The 21,238-nt window shown below is 47.8% G+C and overlaps 2 protein-coding genes across 2 annotated transcripts; both read left to right on the top strand.

The window, feature by feature from the left end:
• The first annotated feature begins 162 nt into the window (after window positions 1-162).
• wee1 (WEE1 G2 checkpoint kinase) lies at window positions 163-3,951 on the top strand. The gene is made up of 10 exons (XM_068739337.1): window positions 163-645; window positions 977-1,191; window positions 1,497-1,563; window positions 1,695-1,867; window positions 1,956-2,224; window positions 2,304-2,393; window positions 2,489-2,574; window positions 2,652-2,822; window positions 2,901-3,046; window positions 3,201-3,951. Exons 1-10 carry the CDS (start codon window positions 163-165, stop codon window positions 3,355-3,357), a joined length of 1,857 nt encoding a protein of 618 aa, XP_068595438.1. The 3' UTR covers window positions 3,358-3,951.
• An 879-nt stretch (window positions 3,952-4,830) lies between these two features.
• On the top strand, window positions 4,831-14,319 carry swap70b (switching B cell complex subunit SWAP70b). The gene is made up of 12 exons (XM_068739234.1): window positions 4,831-4,929; window positions 6,517-6,657; window positions 7,530-7,703; window positions 8,416-8,643; window positions 8,728-8,874; window positions 9,016-9,124; window positions 9,345-9,526; window positions 11,510-11,617; window positions 11,961-12,127; window positions 12,627-12,825; window positions 12,959-13,055; window positions 13,372-14,319. Exons 1-12 carry the CDS (start codon window positions 4,831-4,833, stop codon window positions 13,488-13,490), a joined length of 1,770 nt encoding a protein of 589 aa, XP_068595335.1. The 3' UTR covers window positions 13,491-14,319.
• Window positions 14,320-21,238: the final 6,919 nt, after the last annotated feature.

Below are 21,238 nucleotides of genomic sequence, written 5' to 3'. Positions count from 1 at the left end.
CTCTCGTTTTTGCTGAGTTTTCACGCTCTTTCACTTAAACGTACCGTCGGTCTACGGTAGCACCGAGTGGGTAAAACATCCCCGTGCCTCCGTAGCGGTGGTCAAACCGAGTGTTTTTTTTGTTTTTTTTGGACGAAGCCCGGTGTGTTTTAAATCCCGAAGATGTCGGGCTGCGGCCGCCGTCGGCGCGGATCGCCCTCTCCGCGACCCATCCGCCAGAAACTACAGTTCGCGTCCAGCGACGGGGAGGACGACCCGATCGAGGACGTCAACAACAGCACCGGAGGGGAGTCTGGCTTCACGGAGATCGATTCCCCGACGCCGGCGCGGCGGGACGCCGTCGACGAGCGGCTGGAAGGCGGCAGCAGCCCCATGAACCAGTCCGGCGGGGACGACGACGTGGAGCTGTGGGACGAGGACAGCTTCGGGTCCCCGTCCCACCTGCAGTCCCCGTCCGGTGTCCTCTCCGCCAGCTGTTCGCCGTCGCCGAGGAAAGCCTCCCGCCTGCACGGAGGCTCGCCGGACCGGCCTTACGTCCGGGACGACGGGGAAGGGTCCAGCTCGCCGGTGCCGGACTGCCCCGACACCCCGCCGCACAAAACGTTCCGGAAACTGAGACTGTTCGACACCCCGCACACCCCGAAGGTTGGTGCTGAATCCGGTTTACCGGGAGCGCGTTTGCGCCTCAGAGTTAATCTGGATCACGTTTGTACAGACGCACTTTCGGCCTGTTTACTGATTTGACGCCATCTTTGTGGTGAGTTGGAGGAAATGAGTCCAGATTTTTGAATTCCTCTGCGTCCGTTGGCTGGACCGACCCACGCCTGCGTGTTGCGTAATGACCCCCCCCCCCCCCCCCCGGAGTTGTGTCTGGACACAACCCGACCATTGCTCATTGATCTTTTTTCAATCACGCACGTTGTTGTTGTTGTTGTTTGTTTTTCTCGTATTAAAGCTCTAAACGTGTCTCTTTCAGAGTTTGCTCTCCAGGGCGAGGGGCCCCAACACGGGATCCTCCAACAGGAGAGTGGCCCTCTTCAAGAGCGCGGACCCCTCGGCGAGGTCAGTCACGGACAGCAGCAAGAGACAGCGGACCCCCCTGGTCAACTTTAACCCCTTCACGCCCGACTCCCTCCTCATCCAGTCCGCCACGCTGCAGAGGAACAACAGGAAGCGGGCGCACTGGAATGAGTATGTGCACCACGTGTTTGAGTGCGTTTCCAGGTTACCATAGAAACAAGGAGCTGCAGTTAAGGTTCTGGTTCTGAACGTCTGAGTCCGGTCAGTGGGCGGATCATGATGTTTATTCTGTCGACGCCTTCCTGCAGGAAAAACGTTTCCTGTCGGGTTCCACACGAATCACATCTATTATTCTCGTAACCCGATACTGCTGCAGCCGTTGGCGAAGAGGGGAGGGGTTCCAAAACCTCGTGGTTACTGTGGCGCCCCCTGCTGTACAGAATGCTGCCCTACATCCTCTGTTTGCCTCGTTTTAGCTCCTGTGGAGAAGACATGGAAGCGAGTGACGGGGAGGGAGAGGAAGATGTGCTGCCCCCGTCCAAGGTGACTGATCTTTTATCTCGCACGCGTGAATGTAGCTATTTTGAGTCTCCATATTGGAAGTTAATTTATTGATTGATTTTATTTGTGCTATATTGATCAATGAATGAAAACGCTTCCCTTTCTGCCCTCAGAGGGTCACCGTGATGGAGAGCAACATGATGTCCCGGTACGTCTCGGAGTTCCTGGAGCTGGAGAAGATCGGCTGCGGGGAGTTCGGCGCCGTGTTCAAGTGTGTGAAGAGACTCGACGGTTGCATCTACGCCATCAAGAGGTCAAAGAAACCTCTGGCCGGGTCGTTGGACGAGTGAGTCGAGTTTCAGAACGGCACGCCTTCGTGTTTTCAGCGACGCCTCTGATCCATTGATTCCCCCCCCCCCCCCCCCCCCCCGCAGGCAGAACGCGTTGAGGGAGGTGTACGCCCACGCCGTGCTGGGCCAGCACCCCCACGTGGTGCGCTACTACTCGGCCTGGGCCGAGGACGACCACATGCTCATTCAGAACGAGTACTGCAACGGCGGCACGCTGTCCGACGTCATCGCGGAGAACTACCGGCGCCTCGGCTACCTGTCGGAGCTGGAGCTGAAGGGTCTGCTGCTGCAGGTGACCCGGGGACTCAAGTACGTCCACTCCACCTCTCTGGTGCACATGGACATCAAGCCCAGTGAGTCCTCCCGACCGTCGCCGCGGCAACGTGCGCCCGATCGTCGCGCGTTCGGAACTAACGGCGGCGTTTGTCTCAGGTAATATCTTCATTTCGCGGAAGGCCGTGGCGAGCTGCGACGAATGCGACGACGAAGATGGACTGACCGCCAGCGTCGTCTACAAAATAGGTCGGCGGTCTCGCGCGCTCTAACGTTTAGCGTTTAGAAGGTGTGAATCGCCCTGCTGGTTTCTCACCGTGCCATTTTTGTTGGACCCTCTCCAGGGGATCTGGGTCATGTGACGAGAGTGAACAACCCTCACGTGGAGGAGGGCGACAGCAGATACCTGGCCAACGAGGTTCTGCAGGAGGTTTGTGATCTAGAACCTCTGAGTCTTTGAATCAGAAGAGTTTCGGACGGGTGTTAACGTTCCTGATGTTCTAAAAGGACTACAGCAACTTGGTCAAGGCCGATATCTTCGCTCTGGCTCTGACCGTCATCAGCGCCTCGGGGGCGGAGCCTCTTCCCACCAATGGAGACAAGTGGCACGAGATCAGGCGTGGCAAACTGCCCGCTATCCCACAGGTGCTCTCTCCGGAGTTTCTCAGCCTTCTCAAGGTAAGGCGGCTTTCAGACAGATTTGAGATTGAACCAAGACAGACTGTAGAACTATTAATGAGCTCTGCTGTTGTTCAGCTGATGATCCACGCTGATCCAAGCCGACGGCCGTCGACCTTTGACCTCATCAGACACCCGGTCCTCCTCACAGCTGCCAGGATGAGTGCAGATCAGCTGCGAGTGGAGCTCAACGCCGAGAAGTTCAAGAACGCTCTGCTTCAGAAGTAGGCCCTGATTTAAATCGATTACCGGGTTTGGTTCGGTTAGTTGGAAACGCTGTGAGTTCTTGACATTTTAGCGACACGGCGTGAAAGAATGTTCTCCGTCTGTGCGCGAGGCGCCGACCCGATTCTCAGCTGCTCTTGTTTTCTTTCTCAGGGAGCTGAAGAAGGCCCAGATGGCACGAGCTGCGGCCGAGGAGAAGGTCCTGTCCACCGATAGGATCCTGACCCGGTCTACGGTCCAGTCAAACCCCAGGACCTCCAGAATCATCGGCAAGAAGATGAACCGGTCGGTCAGCCTGACGATCTACTGAGACTTGAACCCCCTCCTGGACTGGAACAGAACCTGGAAGGCTCGCAGACCTTTCAAAGAGAATCACTGAGATGAGAAACCATCTCTGGCTGGATCTTTAAGGAGAACCCTGGCAGTCAGGACTTTGGGCAAACTGCCCCGATTGAAGCTGTAGACACTGAACTTCTGTTGTTCTTCAGATGGACGCATTAGGGAGAACCTGTGATTCCTGGAAGGTAGTTCCTGTACCTTTTCCCACCCAATCATTCCTTTTGTCCTCACAGACGTCGGACTCTCGGGTTCTGTCCTTGCACTTCCCCTCCCTTCGGTGTGAGCGTACTCGCCGAAGTCGTGCGAACCTTTACTGCCCGTCAGTCGCCCTGATTCTGGTACCGGAGGGTCCGAGAACAATGTCTGTTTGTAACGGAGCACTTTGGAACAAGTTTTAAAAAGACAAAACCTGCTGCTATTGATGTTTTGTGTGTGTCGGGGTTTGGTTCGTTTCAGGTTGGATCGTTCTGTCATGGCTCTTATTTTGTAGTAACGAGCCCCCCCCCGCCCCCCCCCCCCCCCCCTTAAAGTCTGGTTTGATTCGGGATGGATCCTGGTCGTTTGAGGGAAGGCTTCTTATTGGTTTGTAGAATAGAAACCGGTGAGGGTAGAATTGATCCGTAGTGTTTTAACACCCCCCCCCCCCCCCCCGGTTTGGTGCTGCCAAACCCTGCCTGTAGCATCGAACAATCACCGCCCGGTTCTGTTCGCCCAACAGGCCCGTCTAGAATCATCCGTTTGCTTCTGTCATCTCTAACAAACTGTTCTGCTGTAATCTGTACAAATGTTCTTTTAATAAATTCTCTTCTTCTACACCTCCTGTCGTGTTGATGTGTGACTGGAGTTCTGTGTGAATGTTCCGTCATCACCAGCAGTGATGATGATGATGAAAATGTGTGACTCAAAGACTTTAAAAGTTGCTTTTCTTTAAGTAATGAAGAACGTTCCTGTTATTATACGTTCTTGGTTCTAATAGTCGTAACATTTAACGTGTCTTTATAACGTCAGACCGCTTCAATAAACCACTAATTAATTTTATATATGCCAAGCTATCATTATAAAAATGTTTGAATGCAGGTCTTTGTGGATATAGAACTTTGCCAATAAAATTAAGAAGTTTATAATGGAAATATATATTTTCCTTTTTCTTTGCCTTCTGAAAAAGCAAAACGCAACATTCTCCTTATAAAAGTTTACGAGTGATAAAGCTGCTGAAGCAGATTATGGGGTGCTGCGTTTCTCTCGCTGTGCGGTGCTGCTGCTCCAAACACGCAGCGCAAATGGTCACGTGACGTTTCCTCATTGTGTCCAAGTCCTGAGCGAGAGAGAGGAAGAGACAGACCCGGAGACAGATCCAGAGACAGACCCGGAGACAGACCCGGAGACAGACCCGGAGACAGACCCAGAGACAGATCCAGAGACAGACCCAGAGACGGGAGACACCATGATGGCGCAGCGGGACGAGCTGTTGAAGTCCATTTGGCACGCGTTCACGTCTCTGGACGTGGACCAAAGCGGGAAAGTATCCAAGTCTCAGCTGAAGGTGAGGACCGTTCTGGGCGTGACGCAGGACACCGTCCACCGCTGGGGACCGATCGGGCCGGGCTTTAATGTCCAACCGGGTCTGGGTGCTGATCCGGCGGCGCTGATTGGTTCAGAAAACAATAACCAAACCAAAATAACCATAGAAAACAAGTTTTATTAGGGGAGAGAATGAGATAAATAAGATATATTAAATGTGGACTCGACAGTACCGAACTCAACCCAGACCCAGACCCAGACCTCCACAGAACCGACGAGCCAGCAGGTTTTTGATTTTGTTCACACGTGACCTCTTCACTCTTGCCGGGTTCACGTCAGCGGTCACATTTATTTTATTCTTCCAGTATTGATTGATTGATTGATCGATGACGTCACACGTCTATGCAAGACGTGAATTCCGATCTGACCGGTCCGCTGGTCAGTTCAGAATGAAATCTGATTCATAAAGATCGAAGGTTTGTGCCACAAGAAAATAGAAAAAAACAATCACAAAGCACAGACCTCCGCCAAGCAGCTCAGTTCACCTTTACATTTATTTACACCGAAAATAATGGTCCTATGTTTATTTTATCTGCATTATTAGAATCATTGACCGTGAAAACAAACCGTTTTCAACATTATTCGTTGTTATTATAGTCGCAAGCTATTCTGAAAAGTATTTTTTGTTGGTTAATGGGGTTCCATAGCTTCTGAAGATGCATCAGATCCATTGGCATGCTGTTGGTTCCATGGTCTCTTGGGTATGTTTTAGTGTTTGTTGCCTGTTTATACCGTAATTGTTCCCTTGCAGTGGGGCAGGAAATGAAGCCATCACGAGAGCACAAAGACAAAGTTGTATGTTGCATCATTTTCCTCTGTAAACGTACATTTTGTGTGGAAACAGGTGAAACTCCATCCCTCTGACGTCATTCTCTTCTGTCCAATCGACACGTCTGAAAGGCAGGCGGAGAAAATACAGGAAGTCACGGGACGGTGATTTGTGCACTGGAACGTTTGAGCAACGGTTTATTCAGACAAAGTTCCTAAAATGTCCGAGTGTCTTTAAAATAACTTCATGCGAACTGCAGTGGTGATAATATTTACTGTACAGTCATTACAATTCAAATGAGCTTTATTCATCCATGATGGACGGCTGAGCGACAGTGGCTCTGAGGAAAAGACAGGAGGCGGAGCTAGATGTGGCGGCGATGAAGATGCTGAGGTTCTCCTCGGGAGAGACCAGGTTGGACAGGATTAGAAATGAGACAATAAGAGGGACAGTGAAGGTTAGACGTTTTGGAGACAAGGTCAGAGAGGTCAGACTTTGATGGCTTGGACATGTCCAGAGGAGAGACAGGGACTATATCGCTAGAAGGATGCTGAGGATGGAACTACCAGGGAACAGGGCTAGAGGTCGACCCAGGAGAAGAGACATGGACGTAGTGAGGGAGGACATGAGAGTGGCTGGTGTTGGGGAGGACGATGCAAAGGACAGGGTGACGTGGAGAAGGTTGGGTTGCTGTGGCGACCCCTCACGGGACAAGCAGAAAGTACAGTAGTAGTTCTGATTAAGTATTCATCCTAACCCCCCCCCCCCTCATCTTTCCAGGTGTTATCCCACAACCTTTGCACAGTGATGAAAATCCAACACGACCCAATAACTCTGGAGAGCCACTTCAAGGATGATGACGAGGGTCCGGTGTCCACCCAGGGGTACATGCCGTACCTGACCAAGTTCATCCTGGATAAGGTAAGGAACGCTTCCCACGCCGCTGGAATGGAATGGAATGTTCACCGAGGAGGACAGGAATTCTGTCGACCGAGTGAAGCGGAAAGGTTGCTATGGTCAAGATGTCACCGAACGCTAAAGCCACGCTTTGAAAGTGCGTGAGTGTGTGTGTGAGTGTGTGTGTTTGCGTGTGCGTGCGTGTGCGTGTGTGTGTGTGTGTGTCTGCTCCCTTTCAAACTAAACTTCCTCCTCACAACGAGGAGTTGCAGACGGCGTCTTCGTTCTGTGCACGGGAGCAGCAGCCGCTCTCAGTTCCTAATCCTAACCGTCGCCACCGCCGGATGTTTCAGCGGCGACGCACAAACCCGTTTATTCAGTAGCTGATAATCCTGTTCAACTGGTAGCGAGCATGTTTCTGGCTCGCCGTTCAAACCAACGCTGAGCAGGAGATAGGGTTCGGATCTTGAATCACAATGAGCGAAGAGGAGGAGGAGGAGTAGGAGGAGGAGGGGGGGAGGTGCCAATGACAGGCCTGCCATTGTACAACAGTATCGGGGGGGGGTGTCTTTCATGACAAGCCCGGTTTTTACGCCCATACTTTATCTTTAAAGTGGGTGGAAAACGAGTGTTTCAGGTGGAGCGTAGAGAGTTTCAAGGAGAAATGGCAGCCATTCACCTGTTGGGACTGCTCACGCACACCTGGAAAAATCACTTTTAAGTGTTATTAAAATGTCGGGAACCACCAGTTTCACTGGTGTCAAACAATGGGAAAAACTGCCCATTCCGTTTTTGTTCTCGTCTCTGAACCTCACAGCTTTGAAAAACAAAACAAAACTGTTCTTCCTAAACACGATGTCACGACTCACCTGAGCCGCTTTTCTGCTCCGCCACAGGTGTCCTACGAGTTTGACCTTCAGGAGTTCAACAAAATGTGCTGGGTACTGAGCTCCAGGAAAAACCTGGATGTGAATCCGCTCTTCATCTCCAACGACGACGCCTTCAAGACCTGGTGCATCTTTAACTTCCTGTCTGACGACAACTACCCTCTGGTCATCGTCCCCGAGGAGGTGGGCTTGAACAAATCATGTTTACTATTTTCACCTCAACAAAAACGCATCCACCCGTTATTGATCGAAACCTTTGTGAACATAATAATGCAACGGCGACCTTAAATCGACTTGAGTCGCTAAAGACACCAACGTTCATCTTCAGGAGGTGGAGACACAAGGAATCGGCCCTAACAGGTGTCGTCATCTCAGGTGTGCAGCCTGTAGTTCTCTGTCTGGCCTCTAGGGGGGGAATCACACAGGAAGCGACAAACAAGTCAGAAAAAGCCGTAGCTGCTTTAGACCATGACAATTTTTTAAAAGGGATTGATGCAAAATAGTTCAATACATGTAAATTAAATACAGACTGAATAATAAACTTGTGTTTAGTTTTCCTCTCTGCAGCCTTGTAAACACCGGAATCTTAATGTTTGAAGCTCAGACATTAATTACGCGTCAGCTTTATATCTATAGACGAGTTTCACTGCTGCACAAACTGAAAACATCTGTTACCCAAGAGCAGAGAAGGAAGTTTCCAACTTCCTGTTCTTTAAAAAATGCTGCAAGATTTATTGTTTCCACTGCAAATATCAGAGTTCAATCACAGGAAGAAATCTCGGGAGCTTAAAATACCTACTGGACAGATGTGGCTGTGTTTAACACACAATAAGCTTTAATAAAGCCCGTTTCTTTTCTACTAGTGTGTGCGCTCTGTTTATCTCGCCACACACAGACCGAGTACTTCCTGTCCAAGCTGACGGAGGCGATGGGGGGCAGCTGGGCCGAGGAGCGCTTCGAGGACTATAAGCTGCAGGTGAACTCGAAGCAGCAGAGCCTGAGCGTCTGGGAGTTCATCACCCTGGTGGGGTCGGGGAACTTCAGCAAGGGCATGGACCGCCAAACGCTGTCCATGGGCATCAACGAGGTCTACCTGGAGCTCATCCTGGACGTGCTCAAACAGGTGACCAGCACGCACCCACACAGACACAGAGAACAGGACCTGGGTAGTTTCTAGTCAAACGATCATCCTCCTCTCTCTCCAAAGGGTTACATGATGAAGAAGGGCCACAAGAGGAAGAACTGGACGGAGCGCTGGTTCGTGTTGAAGCCAGACAACATCTCCTACTACGTTAGGGAGGACCTGGCCAATCAGAAAGGGGATATTCTATTGAATGCACACAGCAGCGTGGAGGCGAGAACCTTTAAGAACACGTTGATCGATCTGAGAACAGAACGGGGGCGTGCTTAGCTAACCCCGTATTAAAGGGTTGGCTGAGAACGGAGATGTGTTTTGATTAAAGGTCATAATCCGCTCTGCTATGTTAAACTGCAGCCTCTCCCGGATAAAGATGGAAAGAAGTGTCTCTTCCTCATCAAGTCGCCTCGAAAAACCTTTGAAATCAGTGCGTCTGACAAAAAGAAGAAGCAGGAATGGATGCAGGGTGAGTGCTGACGTCGTCTCTAAAGATCAAAGGCTCTTAATGCCAGATGTCAATATTTAAAGTGATGACTCGGCATATTGCTCTTCACTCCCTCTCGCTCCACTGATGAATACACTGTTTGTTTTTTTGTGTCAACGCTGCTTCTCAGTCACATTGCATTTGAGCTGCATCAGGTAAACATGGATTAAGTACTTCATTAACTGAAGCATCCACCTTGCAGCCGTCCAGACCTGCGTGCACCTGCTGCGTCAAGGCCGGCCGGCGGCGCACCACGAGGCTCGCCAGAAACGACGGGAGCTGCGATGGAAGCAGCAGGCAGAGCAGGAGGAGCTGGAGCTGAGGATGCGGGAGCTGCAGCTCGCCAATGAGGCCAAACAAGCTGAGCTGGAGAGCATGAGGGAGGTAAGGAGCAGAGGCGCTTCCAATGGATATGAAAGGAGGGAAAGCATTCCCAGGAGTGGGGAAAGGATCTTCCATATGTGCACGGTCAAGTTTATTAATCAGGAATGCATCCTCAGCTGAAAGCCTGGTTAGATAGGAGCTTCTATCTGCTCCACGTCCCCACGGGATCAGCCCTCACTTATGGACATTGTCTTGATCCCAAAGAGCTGCATTCAAACGAATTCTTAGTGTGAATAATGCGCAAATCACTTATTTGCCACATCACGGATCTTTAACAAAGGCCACTCTGGTGTACCGCTTTGTAACACGGACTAGATGATCTTATTAACATGGGGAGGGAGACCCTCGAGTAGACCCAGAATTAACTGGAGGGATTACCGATGTGATCCAGAAGGAGATTTCCTTTGATATACAGAACAGATTCTTTCCTCGGATCCCTCATTATATGTGAGGCACTCTGATCGACGCCTTCCTGATTGATCGGTAGTGAATGTGAAGTCCCGATGATATAATCATGAACGATCTCCAAGCTGATTCTACAGCATTCCTCAGAGGTGACACCTGAGCACACGCACTTCCTGTTGCAGAAAGTAGGTCATCTAATACTCTGGTAGGTCTTCTCTGAGACTCGGTTCATACCAAAAATTGGCCACCTCCACCCCTTCGGCCTCCGCCTGCTGAACTTGCTCGCAGGCAGAGCAATGTTCATTGAGTCAGGAAAGGGGAGGAGCCCTTTAAATTTCCGTTCAACAGGATTTTCCAGAAAATCTGATTTAATCTCGAACCTGAGTCACACCCGTCTGTTGACACTAATGACTTGTGTTGAAGTGAAGTCATTGCGTGGATTCCCCAGTTGCTGATTATGAAATTCTGCTTCCTGTTGTTGCAGGACGTGGCTGCCAGGTTAGCAGGAAGCGCCACGAACAGCAGAGTAATGCAATATTAGAAACAATAGGGGTTGGTAACACTGGAGGCCAAGCTAGTGTTTTAGAGGATCAAACAGAAAATGTCTAAAGGACTTCTAATTAAATGAAAGCGTGATGCCCGACAGCGACAGGCAGGAAATGTGTGTTAAAACGCAACTACTAAATACTACAGCCCACCCCGCTGTCTGCTCTCCACCCATTAAACAGCAGCACAACACACCTGCAGAGGTAGAAGCAAAGCAGGATGTCATCACCGACCACACCCGACTACGCTACCTGTCCATGGCATGTAGGAAAAACTTGGCTGCACTTTCACAGCCCGGCTTGTTTGACGAGTTCATTATCTCTAGTAATAAACTGCATGCACAAAGCCTCGTGCAGGCAGACAGGTGTCAGTTAGGCCAGCGAAAAACCCAACAGACTTTGAAGTGGATCTGGATAAAGGAACTTAATTTAAGACCGCCCCCCCCCCCTTTGAAGACGACCAGACGAGCCTTTTTGAACCGTGTTTGTCAGTAATGAATAAACGCCTCCATGTGTGACGGTGAAACTGGTTCGGAGGGTGAGGGAGGAACCGGTAAATGTTAAAATAGATGTGGCTAAACGTTAAAGGGAGGGATTTGAATAATAAGAACTCAAAATAAGGCTCAGCAGATCTATCTCTAGCTTTGAAACAGAAATAAGATTCATGACTGGAGGAAAGACAAACACATCGTGTACTTTACCAGCTTTACCAGCTTCTAATAATGCACAGAGCAGACAACAGTCTGTCTCTGGGGTCACACTGTCCTCCACCAATGCACAACAATCTCACAAAGACGCTGCATGAATGCACAATGGAGGAATGTATGGCCTCAGACAAAGAGCGCCTGTGGCCATACATCTGCAGGCATCACGCCGCTGCTAGAAGTCGTAGCCGTCACGGTGTTGAGGCAGTTCACAGCCGGGTGACGCCGGTCCGTCCAGGCCGACAGCAAAGTAGAGACATATTCTGTGTATGCATGCTTTCAGGTGTTCAACCTCCACGTTCTAATCTCCCTATTCCTCCTGGCATCAGGCTCTGGAGGAGGCGGCAGCGAACGCAGCAGAAGAAGAACGCCGGCGTCTTCAGACCCAAAGGGAACTCCAGGACCGCTACAAGACGGACCTGGAGAAAGAGAAAATGGTGGGTCGCTCCTCATCCTTCACCATCGAGCCATTTCGGACTTCTCTCTGCTAATAAACCGCTTTAATGTAATAAAAATATTCAATGGCATGTCTGTCCATTCATGAATGTTTATCAGCGTGGAAATCTTGCATATTACAGTTTAAGCTCAAGAATTGGATCTTAAACTAATTAATTAATCTTTTTTACATACAGTATAAGCTGACCTGGAAACGATTTCAAACTGGTTCCTGAAGATAAATGTTTTTCAGTTAAGCAAAAAGAGGAAGTTTTATGCGTGCGTGTGCATATTATTGAAGCATTCAGCCGTGGATGAAGAAATCTGCCGCTCCTGGTTCCGCAGGTACGGCAGCAAATGGAGGAGCAGGTGGCCCAGCAGTCCACCGAGCTGGAGCAGTACCTGCAGCGCGTCCGGGAGCTGGAGGACATGTACAGTCAGCTGGAGAACGCTCTGGAGGACGAGAGGCGCGTGCGACAGGACGAGGAGGCCGTCCGGCGGCTGCAGGAACGGTCAGTGAGGGACGGATGGGCGTTAAACCGAGACGGCGATGTACGAAGAACTTGAAGGAACATGTGTTCCCGCCGCCTGTCAATGGACAGGCAAAAATCACAGCATCGCAAGCACCGGCTAACGTTTTATAGAGATTCCACATCCTGTTACTTCTTCACCCACCTGCAAAAAATTGGCGGCAAACGGGGCGGGGCATCAGATTTCACTGGGATTCAGACTTTTAATGAGAAATGGTCACATGATCATACAATAACCAAACAACAAGCTGATCTTAAACCCAACTACAAAAACAATGTGCAGTCCTTATATTTGTTTTATAGCTTTATGCAGTTGCACTATAGCACCACCTGCTGGTGAAGTTTACACTGAGTTCAAGTTAACACGGTATGGATGGTGAGAAAGCTCATTTCCGATTAGGGTCCTTAAACACCCAGTGGGCCTTTTAGCTCCCTAACCCTAACCCTTAGCACTTGCCAATTTAATGTCTCTGTGGTCAAGGTTGCTGGAGGAGGAGGCCAGCAAGAGGGCGGAGCTGGAGAAGATCCACCTGAGGCAGCAGATAGTGATCTCAGAGACGGAGGCTCAGAAACAGGAGCTGGAGAAGGAGCGTCTGGCCAAGGAGGAAGCCCTGCAGGCAGCCATGGCACAGCTGGAGCAGCTGGAGAAGGAGAGGCAGGGGGCGCTGGAACAGTACGAGGTCAGGCTTTAATACGTAGTAAAAACAAAGACACATTTCATTATACCATTATTTTATTAAATAATTCTTAAATTAACACAACGTAATATTCAGACCAATGAATCTGATTGTTGTGCATCTCCTCGTGAGCCAGGTGGTGAAGAAGACGCTGGAAGACGCAACCAACAAAACCAGAAACTGGAAGCACAAGGTGGCTGAACACGAGGGTTTGCTACGGCTCATTCAACCAGGTAATGGCAGCAAACTGACCCGTGTCCAATGTGTAATGTGTGTATTTGTTATTTTTACGTGGATAACCCAGATAGAAATAAGTCCCTGGTTCGATTCCTGGTCAATGCGTTCATCCTACAGCTTCCCTGGAGGGTCGTCAGAGGATGCTGCTCGGAACAGCTCAGAATTTCAAACTAAAGCTTCCCCTCAAACGTAGCGCTGTTTTCCTAAAGCCCGAGACCCTCCCGGCATACTAATTTGAGGGTTTAAAAAACCCTCAAATGGCTTTAGAACACATTTAAGAACCGAAAGGTAATAATCCTCCTTTCCACCCAGGCTCCAAGGGACAGGGGGTGATCACCAACTGGGGTCCAGCAGCCTTTTCTGAAGGGGAGCTCAGTCAGAGAGAGAAAAACTGGCAGGAGATGAAGAAGCAGTCGACCGAGGCCCAGTAGAGACGCCCCGGGCCAGCGCCAGAACCGCCAGATCAGCAACACGTAGATAAGATCTACCAGTGTAGATTAGACATCCCCCTAAAGCCTCCACATGTTGGTCAGACTGTCACGATTCACTGGCTGCTAACTTCATTTTCACTGCGTTTATCAGGACAATAGGGACGTTGATGGAAACGTGTGTGTGTGTGTGACACCAGTTAAAAACCAGCCATGGTGGTGAATGCTGATCGGTAATCTTAATGGTAGAGCGCCATTACCACTGGTGCAACTTCCACTCAACACTAGAGGTGTTGAATGATGAATGACACGGCACCTAAAAGAGGTAGAGCATCTGGAGTCCAGTACAAGTCCGGTCCAAATCTTACTACTACAAAGTTCTGACTGTCGTCAGCATGTAAAAGGGAATGTGGGCGATGTTAGAGTCGACCTGTGTGAAGTCCTGCCGATTTAAAAATAACAAATAACCTATTTGATGACTTTCTTTAAACGGAATGCAAGTAAAAGTCATTCTTCCATTTTTGTCCTGACTCTTCTTCTGTGGGTATAAAAGCACTACTTTTGAGTCGAGCCTAAAGATGAGAAATAGTGAGGTATTATGTTTTTTTAAAAAGGTTTCTGTTTGTCTCCCCGTTCTAATGTTAAGTTGCATGAGGTCACCATGTTTAAAGTCAATAATGTCTAATAAACTACTCTGCTGGATAAAAAACAACTCATGGCTAAACCATCGATCGTCGCCGTATTGTAACCAGCGCTGCCTTCCATACGAGCAGAGTGAGTTCCATTTTGTTTTTTATACGAGTGTAAAAACCTGAAGTCTGAACTATGTAATAAAACATGAATTGATTGTACATTTTGTTCACTTGATTGATTGCTATTCCCCAGTATGTTCAGCAGTGGGCGGTAGAGTGCTTTAAAAGCAGCGTCCCCTCGCTCGTGGTTGCTAATGGCAGAGACAAGGACGCCACACGAACTGTCCAACTGTAGTAAACGGGACAAATTCAGATCGACTGGGGACAGATTAGTTGCAAAGAACTTACATTTTGATGACTTCACTGTCTACAGGTCCGATTTCTCAAAATAAAGATGATGACAGTCTCCGAGAGCATCTGGACACCATCACGAGGGACTGTTTGCTGTTTCATAATTATGTGAAGTTAAATTATCATCCTCATACTGTAGTGACTGGAAGATAAGGGGCTTATGATAATTTAAAGTAGGAGTTGTGTAATATTGTGTACATTTTTGTGTCATAGTTACGCCAACACAATGAGCCGAGACAGAGATAAAAAAAACCTGCAACATCCATACAGAGATCTGGCCGGAACACCGTTAACAACCCGATGAGGAACATTTGGATTGTCTAATATATGCAAAATATAAATAATGCCAAAACGTAAACACCACAGAAAAAGAACTCGTCCAGTAACAGGAAAGAAAATATTTTTCCACAAAACATACTTTTTCTCAAAAAATAAAGATGCCAAACAAGAATATCTTTTAAATTCTGATTAACACTGATAATATTCAATCGAAAGAGTTCTCGGCAAACTGCTTTTAACATCAAACAATGTCTTCAAACACATTTATTTTATTATTAATTCTGTGGTGCCCGAAAATGTATCCAATAGTTCAGGTTATCAATTAATGAAAACAACAGATATGAATCTAATAACCCGGCGCTGGCAGGAACGTAAGCACAAACAAAAACAGCATCCCCATGTTGTGCGAAATGACCCCCCCCCCCCCCCCCCCTTTCAATCAGGCCCCTCAAACAAAACAAAAACCCCGGCTCAGTTAATGAACTCCATCCTCCCCCGTATCGTGCGGCAAATGTAATTTAAGTGAGACTGGACAGTCCAAACAAACACACACTAAACACAGCCCCAAAAATGTGCAGGCCAGATGTGCTGGGTGCATACCACAGCTGCACTAACAATGCTTTATGCATGAAGATGGCCTGTCATTAATGCCAAGTGCTGCGGCGGATGCGTTCTGTCAACCCCGCCTCCGCCTCTGTCTCCCCCCCTACAACCCCCAGCAGCGTCTGTATCCCATCATCCCTCTCTCTTTTAAACATGCACGCACTCATCAGCCTGAAGTTATGAGGCTTGTGGCACGCGTGCTGCATTCCTGGGATGTGATTCGAAACAGAAATGCATCAAATTCCTGATCTGGAATCCATCGCAGGGGGTGTGTGTGTGTGTGTGTGTGAGTGTGTGTCTATGTGTGTGTGTGTGTTGTAGAATGCGGGGGGTTAAGTTGGAGTGTATGGAGTACCATGTCATCTGAACAAAATTTCTAATGGCGTTTGAGGAATTCAAAATATATAGGGTTCGAAGGTTTTAGGAATTTGGGTATTTACAGCGAATGAGGTTCTCGGGAGCCCCAGGGCCGGAGGTTTATGGGCCAAAGGGGGTTCTCTCATGGGATAGTAAAATGAAATGCCTGCAGAACATTTGACTTTTTTCAAAAGTATTGCATGTGACAATTCATGGACCCCAGGGGTGTGATACGGTCGTATTAAGAGTTCAAGAGAGCATCTGGCAGGAGCACAGATAAAAATAGCACAGCACTGCATCTTCCCATTAAAAAGATCTCTGAAAGATTAAAAGATCCCCAGAGAATGCTTGTAGGGTTAACGCCACAAACAGATGTCCTCCTCTGCCTCATGAAAATGAAGACAGGCCCGCGGGTCCAGAGAGCGAGGGACAGCAGCGGCATTCCACTCCACACCAACTTCTTAATGTAAAGAGCGGCTCTGCCTCGTGGAAGTCCGTCTCCAATCGCATTTCACCTGCGTGTCGTCTCGGTTTTACCCTCCTGACATTCGCCAGCATTCCATTACAGAAGGCTCTGTGTCGCGTGGGACTCAAACCAATAACTGAAGGTTTTAGTTTAGAGACTTCGTGAGGTTCAAGGGTGCAAGGAGACAAAGGATCTGGCTCCAATCAATCTTATCTGACCGAGGTTGACTCTGCATCCACAGGAAGGCCAGACCCGAGGCCACGGCAGGGAAACCGAACCCATCTATCTCAATTGTTCATTCCAGATAGAAATATTTCCTGACAACACAAAGATCGGCGCTGAAGCCGATCCGCGTGGCACTCTGACCTCCTATTTGTATTTTTACAGCAGGTCAGAGGTCAACCTGGATACATGTCAAAGTCCACGCAGATACACAAACGTGTGCAAAGCAAATACACGCAATTACTGCATGTGTGGTGTATCTCTAAGTGGATGCAAACACACAAAAGAGATCTCAATGCACATCTGGATTCAAGCACAAGACACACCTGAATGCAGATGCACCTCTGCTGCAGGTACACAACTGAATGCCTACATGTACTACAGACATAACAAACACACACACACACACACACACACACACACTCACACACACCTTTTATTTCTGTAAGATTGTTAATAAAGCAGCAGTGATTGATTGGTTGTTGATGCGTTCCACTCCATCAGCGTGGAACGCTTTACGTGGCAAGACAGAAAGACTTCAAGAGTGAGCGTCTCATCCTCGTCCTCCCCCATGAATACAAAAGAATGTGTGGCAGGGCGCAAATAAAAAACACAAGTGTTTCTGTGAAGAAGAAAAAACGTCAAACCCCCCATGGACTGTGCTCTGCTCCTGCCAGCACATGAGGTTACTCCTTTTCCAGTTGAAACCATCTGACTTATCATGACTGTTCCAAGTTTGGAACAAGCCTCCTCCTCCCTCCAACGTTGTTTAGAAGACCGAGTTCACCGAGCGAAACAAATCATTGCTAAAAATACCGAAGCCCGCAGGTGTAAAGGTCAATAAGCCGGCGGAGCTCTTCCTTTCAGGTGAGAAGGTGATGCTGATGTAAACGCCATCATCCTTCACCCAAACACGTTTCATCCATTTGTAATGGCAAAGCAGCAAAATCAGAGAAACTCTTCCCTCATTTCTTTTTTCAGACATGAGAATCGGTCACCGTCACCTTGGGTGCTGACGACAGGCATTTCACCAGGTTATATAACTGGTAAAGGCTTTCGCTTTAACAAATAACAACTACTTGATGGATTCCATGTTTAGGTTTGAACAAATTCCCAGAAACAATAAAAACAAGAGGGGTGAGGATGTTTGAGAGAGCATACCGAAACTCAAATACAGCCAATCCACCCCTCTACTTAACACGTTCGTGATGAAACTTGCCTAAAGTCGGAATGAGGACGATGTGACCGTAAGTGTCACATCGTCCTCATGTGACATCGAGGGAAGTATGATTGTGTAGCACAGTCAAATCCCAGCACGACCTTTTTAAAGGTCTGATTCACCATGCGGGTCGAGCAGCGCCTTGTGATCCCAGCCAGAGCACCTTTGTGAACCGTAATCAATACGGCATCAGGCAAAGGCCGAGCAAGCAAAGCCTTTGTGACAGCAGGCGACTCACGACAGGTTAAATCCAGCTAACTTCACTGAGACACCTGAAGTAGACACGCCATTTATGGGCCTCCTGAGGCACAACCATCTGCTGAAATGGGAGAAGAAGTGTGGAACAAAACGTTTAATAAAAACATGAAAAAAGCAACACTTACTTACCACAACTTTGTGTCTCAGGTTGGGTGAAGCTGAAACGTAAACTATGAAGCAGATGAGCTGGACGACACGAGGCTTTCTTTATGACATTAGCAATTTTCCACGTCTATCGCAGATGTCTTTGGAAAGCAAACACCCACACGGAGTCAGTTTGTAGAGAAACATTTCTAGAAATATTCAACAAAGTAAGAAGTGAGATATTTATTGGTCAAAATGAATAATATATCTGTGGTTGGTTGACGGCGCCGTTGCTCTGCATCAACGATGTCTCTGCCAGGTGCCGAGACTTCTGGCTTTGTCAAATACATTTTCCATCCCACACCCCACCCATTGGAATTTCAGAACTTCCCAAAATCGATCCCTGACGTATTAGCTTTATCAATGCTACAATGAGACAAGAGAAAATCCAATATCGGCAGCCATAAAACACACGTTACGTGTCAGTTGCAGGTCAGAAGGTGCACCGTCATGCTTTTATTTATTATCCACCTCTCTGCCGACGTTAATTGAACATCTGTGCATTGTGAAAGTAGGTTAATGTGTCACGGCATCATCAGAGCCTGGCACTGAACACCAACAGGAATCAATGCCGGCTCTCATCCTGAAACCGGAACGGCTTTTGTGCAGCGATGCTCATCCGGGAACCGTTCAACTGGCCATATATTTAGGTTAGAAGACCCAGAATTCTTAACACTGCTAGAGAGTCCAACACCGAGACATTTTAAAGCCAAAGTCAATCAGATGAAAATATTGCCCCCCTTCTGTCCTAGGATATACAAATCTAGAAGAACATAAAGAAGTCTCAGCACAGCTCCAACTAAAAAACAGAGACAACAATAATGTTTGTAATCTTGGGTTTTTCTTTGTGTATTTGATGAATCATGGTGGGAGGGGGCAGCTCTTCTAGGAAATAGTATTTAATTGAGAAATGTCCAAACCTTTTGTCATGTTAGTCGGATTCACAAACATCTGTGTCTTAACACTCCTGGAATTTAAGGCATTCAAAAATTACTTTATGGTTTGCTTTGAAACAAATCCCCCCCCCCCCCCCCCCTCGATATTCTAACACACTATTGACATTTTTAACTGCTTGATAATGGAAAACAGTTATGATGGAGCTGCAAGAGAATTATAAAATATGTCAGCTCGTGACCTCATCGACACCCAAAGACGGTTTCGCAGGACAAACGAGGTGAGACTTTAACCTGTGTGTCCAGCCTTTGTCCTGGACAGTCTGAATCCCAGCTTCAAGCTTGACATCTGGAGACTTGCCTCTACTGTAGATCGTTTTGTCGTGAAAGGTGATAAAAACAGATTTATGATAGGATGAATCAGATCTGAAGCAGCATGGCAAGCGCAGTACGATCTAGAGCAGAGTTTAGTCTCGGGTCCATCGTCTTGCTGAATCCCAAAGTTCATGGAGTCTGTTTTGCCATTTTGCATGCAGCGACCGTCCTTCCACAAGTATTTGTGTTTAGTTCACATCTGCATGAGGGTATTTATTACTGGGCGTTCACAACAGAAACAGCACAAACATTAAGGAGCAGTGTGTCCCATTGCAAGCATTAGCTAACCCGGGGAATTTGATCCAGTCGGCCCGGTTCATAAATAGATCCATTATTCTGATGGCTTCCCAGAAACAGGGGTTTGTTAAGCTACAGGTTCATAGTTGTGCAACACGGAGCGCTGTCACGTTCAGTCCGACTCTCGTGCAGCCGGAGTTTAAGGAATGCGAATACCAATTCTTACCGGAAGGCAGTGGAATCGTCTCTCTGACATCACAACAACGATGGTTATCACAAGACAAACAGCTCCAGATCTTATAATTCACCATTTAATTTAATCCATCTTTATAAAAAAAAAAAGACAACAGGCCAATCCGATGGCATGCGTGCCCATCAGGGAGGGTTTAAATACGGCGACTTTAGAGACGACATATTCCATGCGTCTCGTTTTGATAGTTTATAGAGAAATCCAATGTCAGGAGCAACAAAGAAAGTTTGAGCCACTTCAAACGCACACAGAACAGAAACGCGTGTTCTGCCGTGTCACGGATGGGATGATGAACCCATGAACCCACTCTTCACATCTCCAACACACAAGATGTATATTATACTCCAACTCAAGGCTCTGCCCTGCCTCGTGCCAGACTTAGCATCTTCGGGCAGCTGGTGAGACATTGCTCGAGTTTATGTGTTGGAATTCCGATGGCAAACCTCCGGACACACAGGTCCCACATGGCGTAAATCAGAAACACATAATAATGAGCCGGACCCAAACGGAGCAGCAATATTAGCGGTCATCTTCAGAAAACCTGAAGGTTGTGAGCACTCATAGTACCACTAGTACTTTTTAATGGTAACCATTTGGTTATAAGTATTTACCGGATGTTATTTTACCTGTATCAGGTAGTGAATGAATGAATGTCATCTATATTGTGACTCATTTGATGATTGTCCTTTTGGTGCTATGTAGTGCATGATTTATTTATTGTCTATGTCTTGTTTTCTGTTTTTATTTTACTATTGATTGTGCCTATTAACAACTGGCAAAGGGACTCCCGATGGAAATGAGCCTTTCAGCTAACTCGGGTGTATTTACTTTCTGTTGAGAATTGTTGATTAATAATGCACATTGTCCCTCATATATAATATAAAGAATTTGAAATGAACTGAGAAGGGTTTAAATCTTTTACAATCAATGACAATTAATTTGATTCATAATCGATTCAAAATGAAATCTGAGTCAATGCAAAATGAGGGGGGCCAATAATTTAGCGGTTTCAAATGAATAACTCATGTTCTTTTTCCGCGGAGCTGCAAATAAACTCTACTGGCAGTTAAATGTGATCCTCCTGATTAGGATTACTGTCTGAATTTAATAAAAAGCAGAGAGTGGAGTGTAACAGTACGCAGTAAATCATGCTCTCATGGGATTTTAAAATGCGACGCTGGACCTATTTGCAAAATTTGGTTTGGTAGAATATGACGACCATTAACTTTCTCAGGCGGCACGTTTCACATAAATGCTGCGCCCATGATGGCTAGCGGCTTCTCCTCCTACAGGTCGGCTCCAGAGCAGGTGGACAAGGGAGGGGGCGGAGCCTACAGGGACCAAGGTGATCCCATGCACAAACACAGCAGCAGCAGTCAGGCTTCAGTTATTTTTAGCTAAAGGA

This window comes from Brachionichthys hirsutus, chromosome 5 (assembly GCF_040956055.1).
Source record: "Brachionichthys hirsutus isolate HB-005 chromosome 5, CSIRO-AGI_Bhir_v1, whole genome shotgun sequence".
NCBI classification, from domain to species: Eukaryota; Metazoa; Chordata; class Actinopteri; order Lophiiformes; family Brachionichthyidae; genus Brachionichthys; species Brachionichthys hirsutus.
The sequence above is the reverse complement of the archived record's forward strand: the minus strand, read 5'-3'. Positions and strand labels throughout refer to the sequence as shown.

What these genes read in the sequence shown, in the direction of transcription:
- wee1 (XM_068739337.1), top strand. Translation starts at nt 163, where the DNA reads ATGTCGGGCTGCGGCCGCCGTCGGCGCGGATCGCCCTCTCCGCGACCC. An exon ending in ATGTGCTGCCCCCGTCCAAG is followed by an intron (nt 1,564 to 1,694) that starts GTGACTGATCTT and finishes TTCTGCCCTCAG; the next exon opens with AGGGTCACCGTGATGGAGAG. An exon ending in CCAACGAGGTTCTGCAGGAG is followed by an intron (nt 2,575 to 2,651) that starts GTTTGTGATCTA and finishes ATGTTCTAAAAG; the next exon opens with GACTACAGCAACTTGGTCAA.
- swap70b (XM_068739234.1), top strand. Translation starts at nt 4,831, where the DNA reads ATGATGGCGCAGCGGGACGAGCTGTTGAAGTCCATTTGGCACGCGTTC. An exon ending in TATCCAAGTCTCAGCTGAAG is followed by an intron (nt 4,930 to 6,516) that starts GTGAGGACCGTT and finishes TCATCTTTCCAG; the next exon opens with GTGTTATCCCACAACCTTTG. An exon ending in GCTACGGCTCATTCAACCAG is followed by an intron (nt 13,056 to 13,371) that starts GTAATGGCAGCA and finishes CTTTCCACCCAG; the next exon opens with GCTCCAAGGGACAGGGGGTG.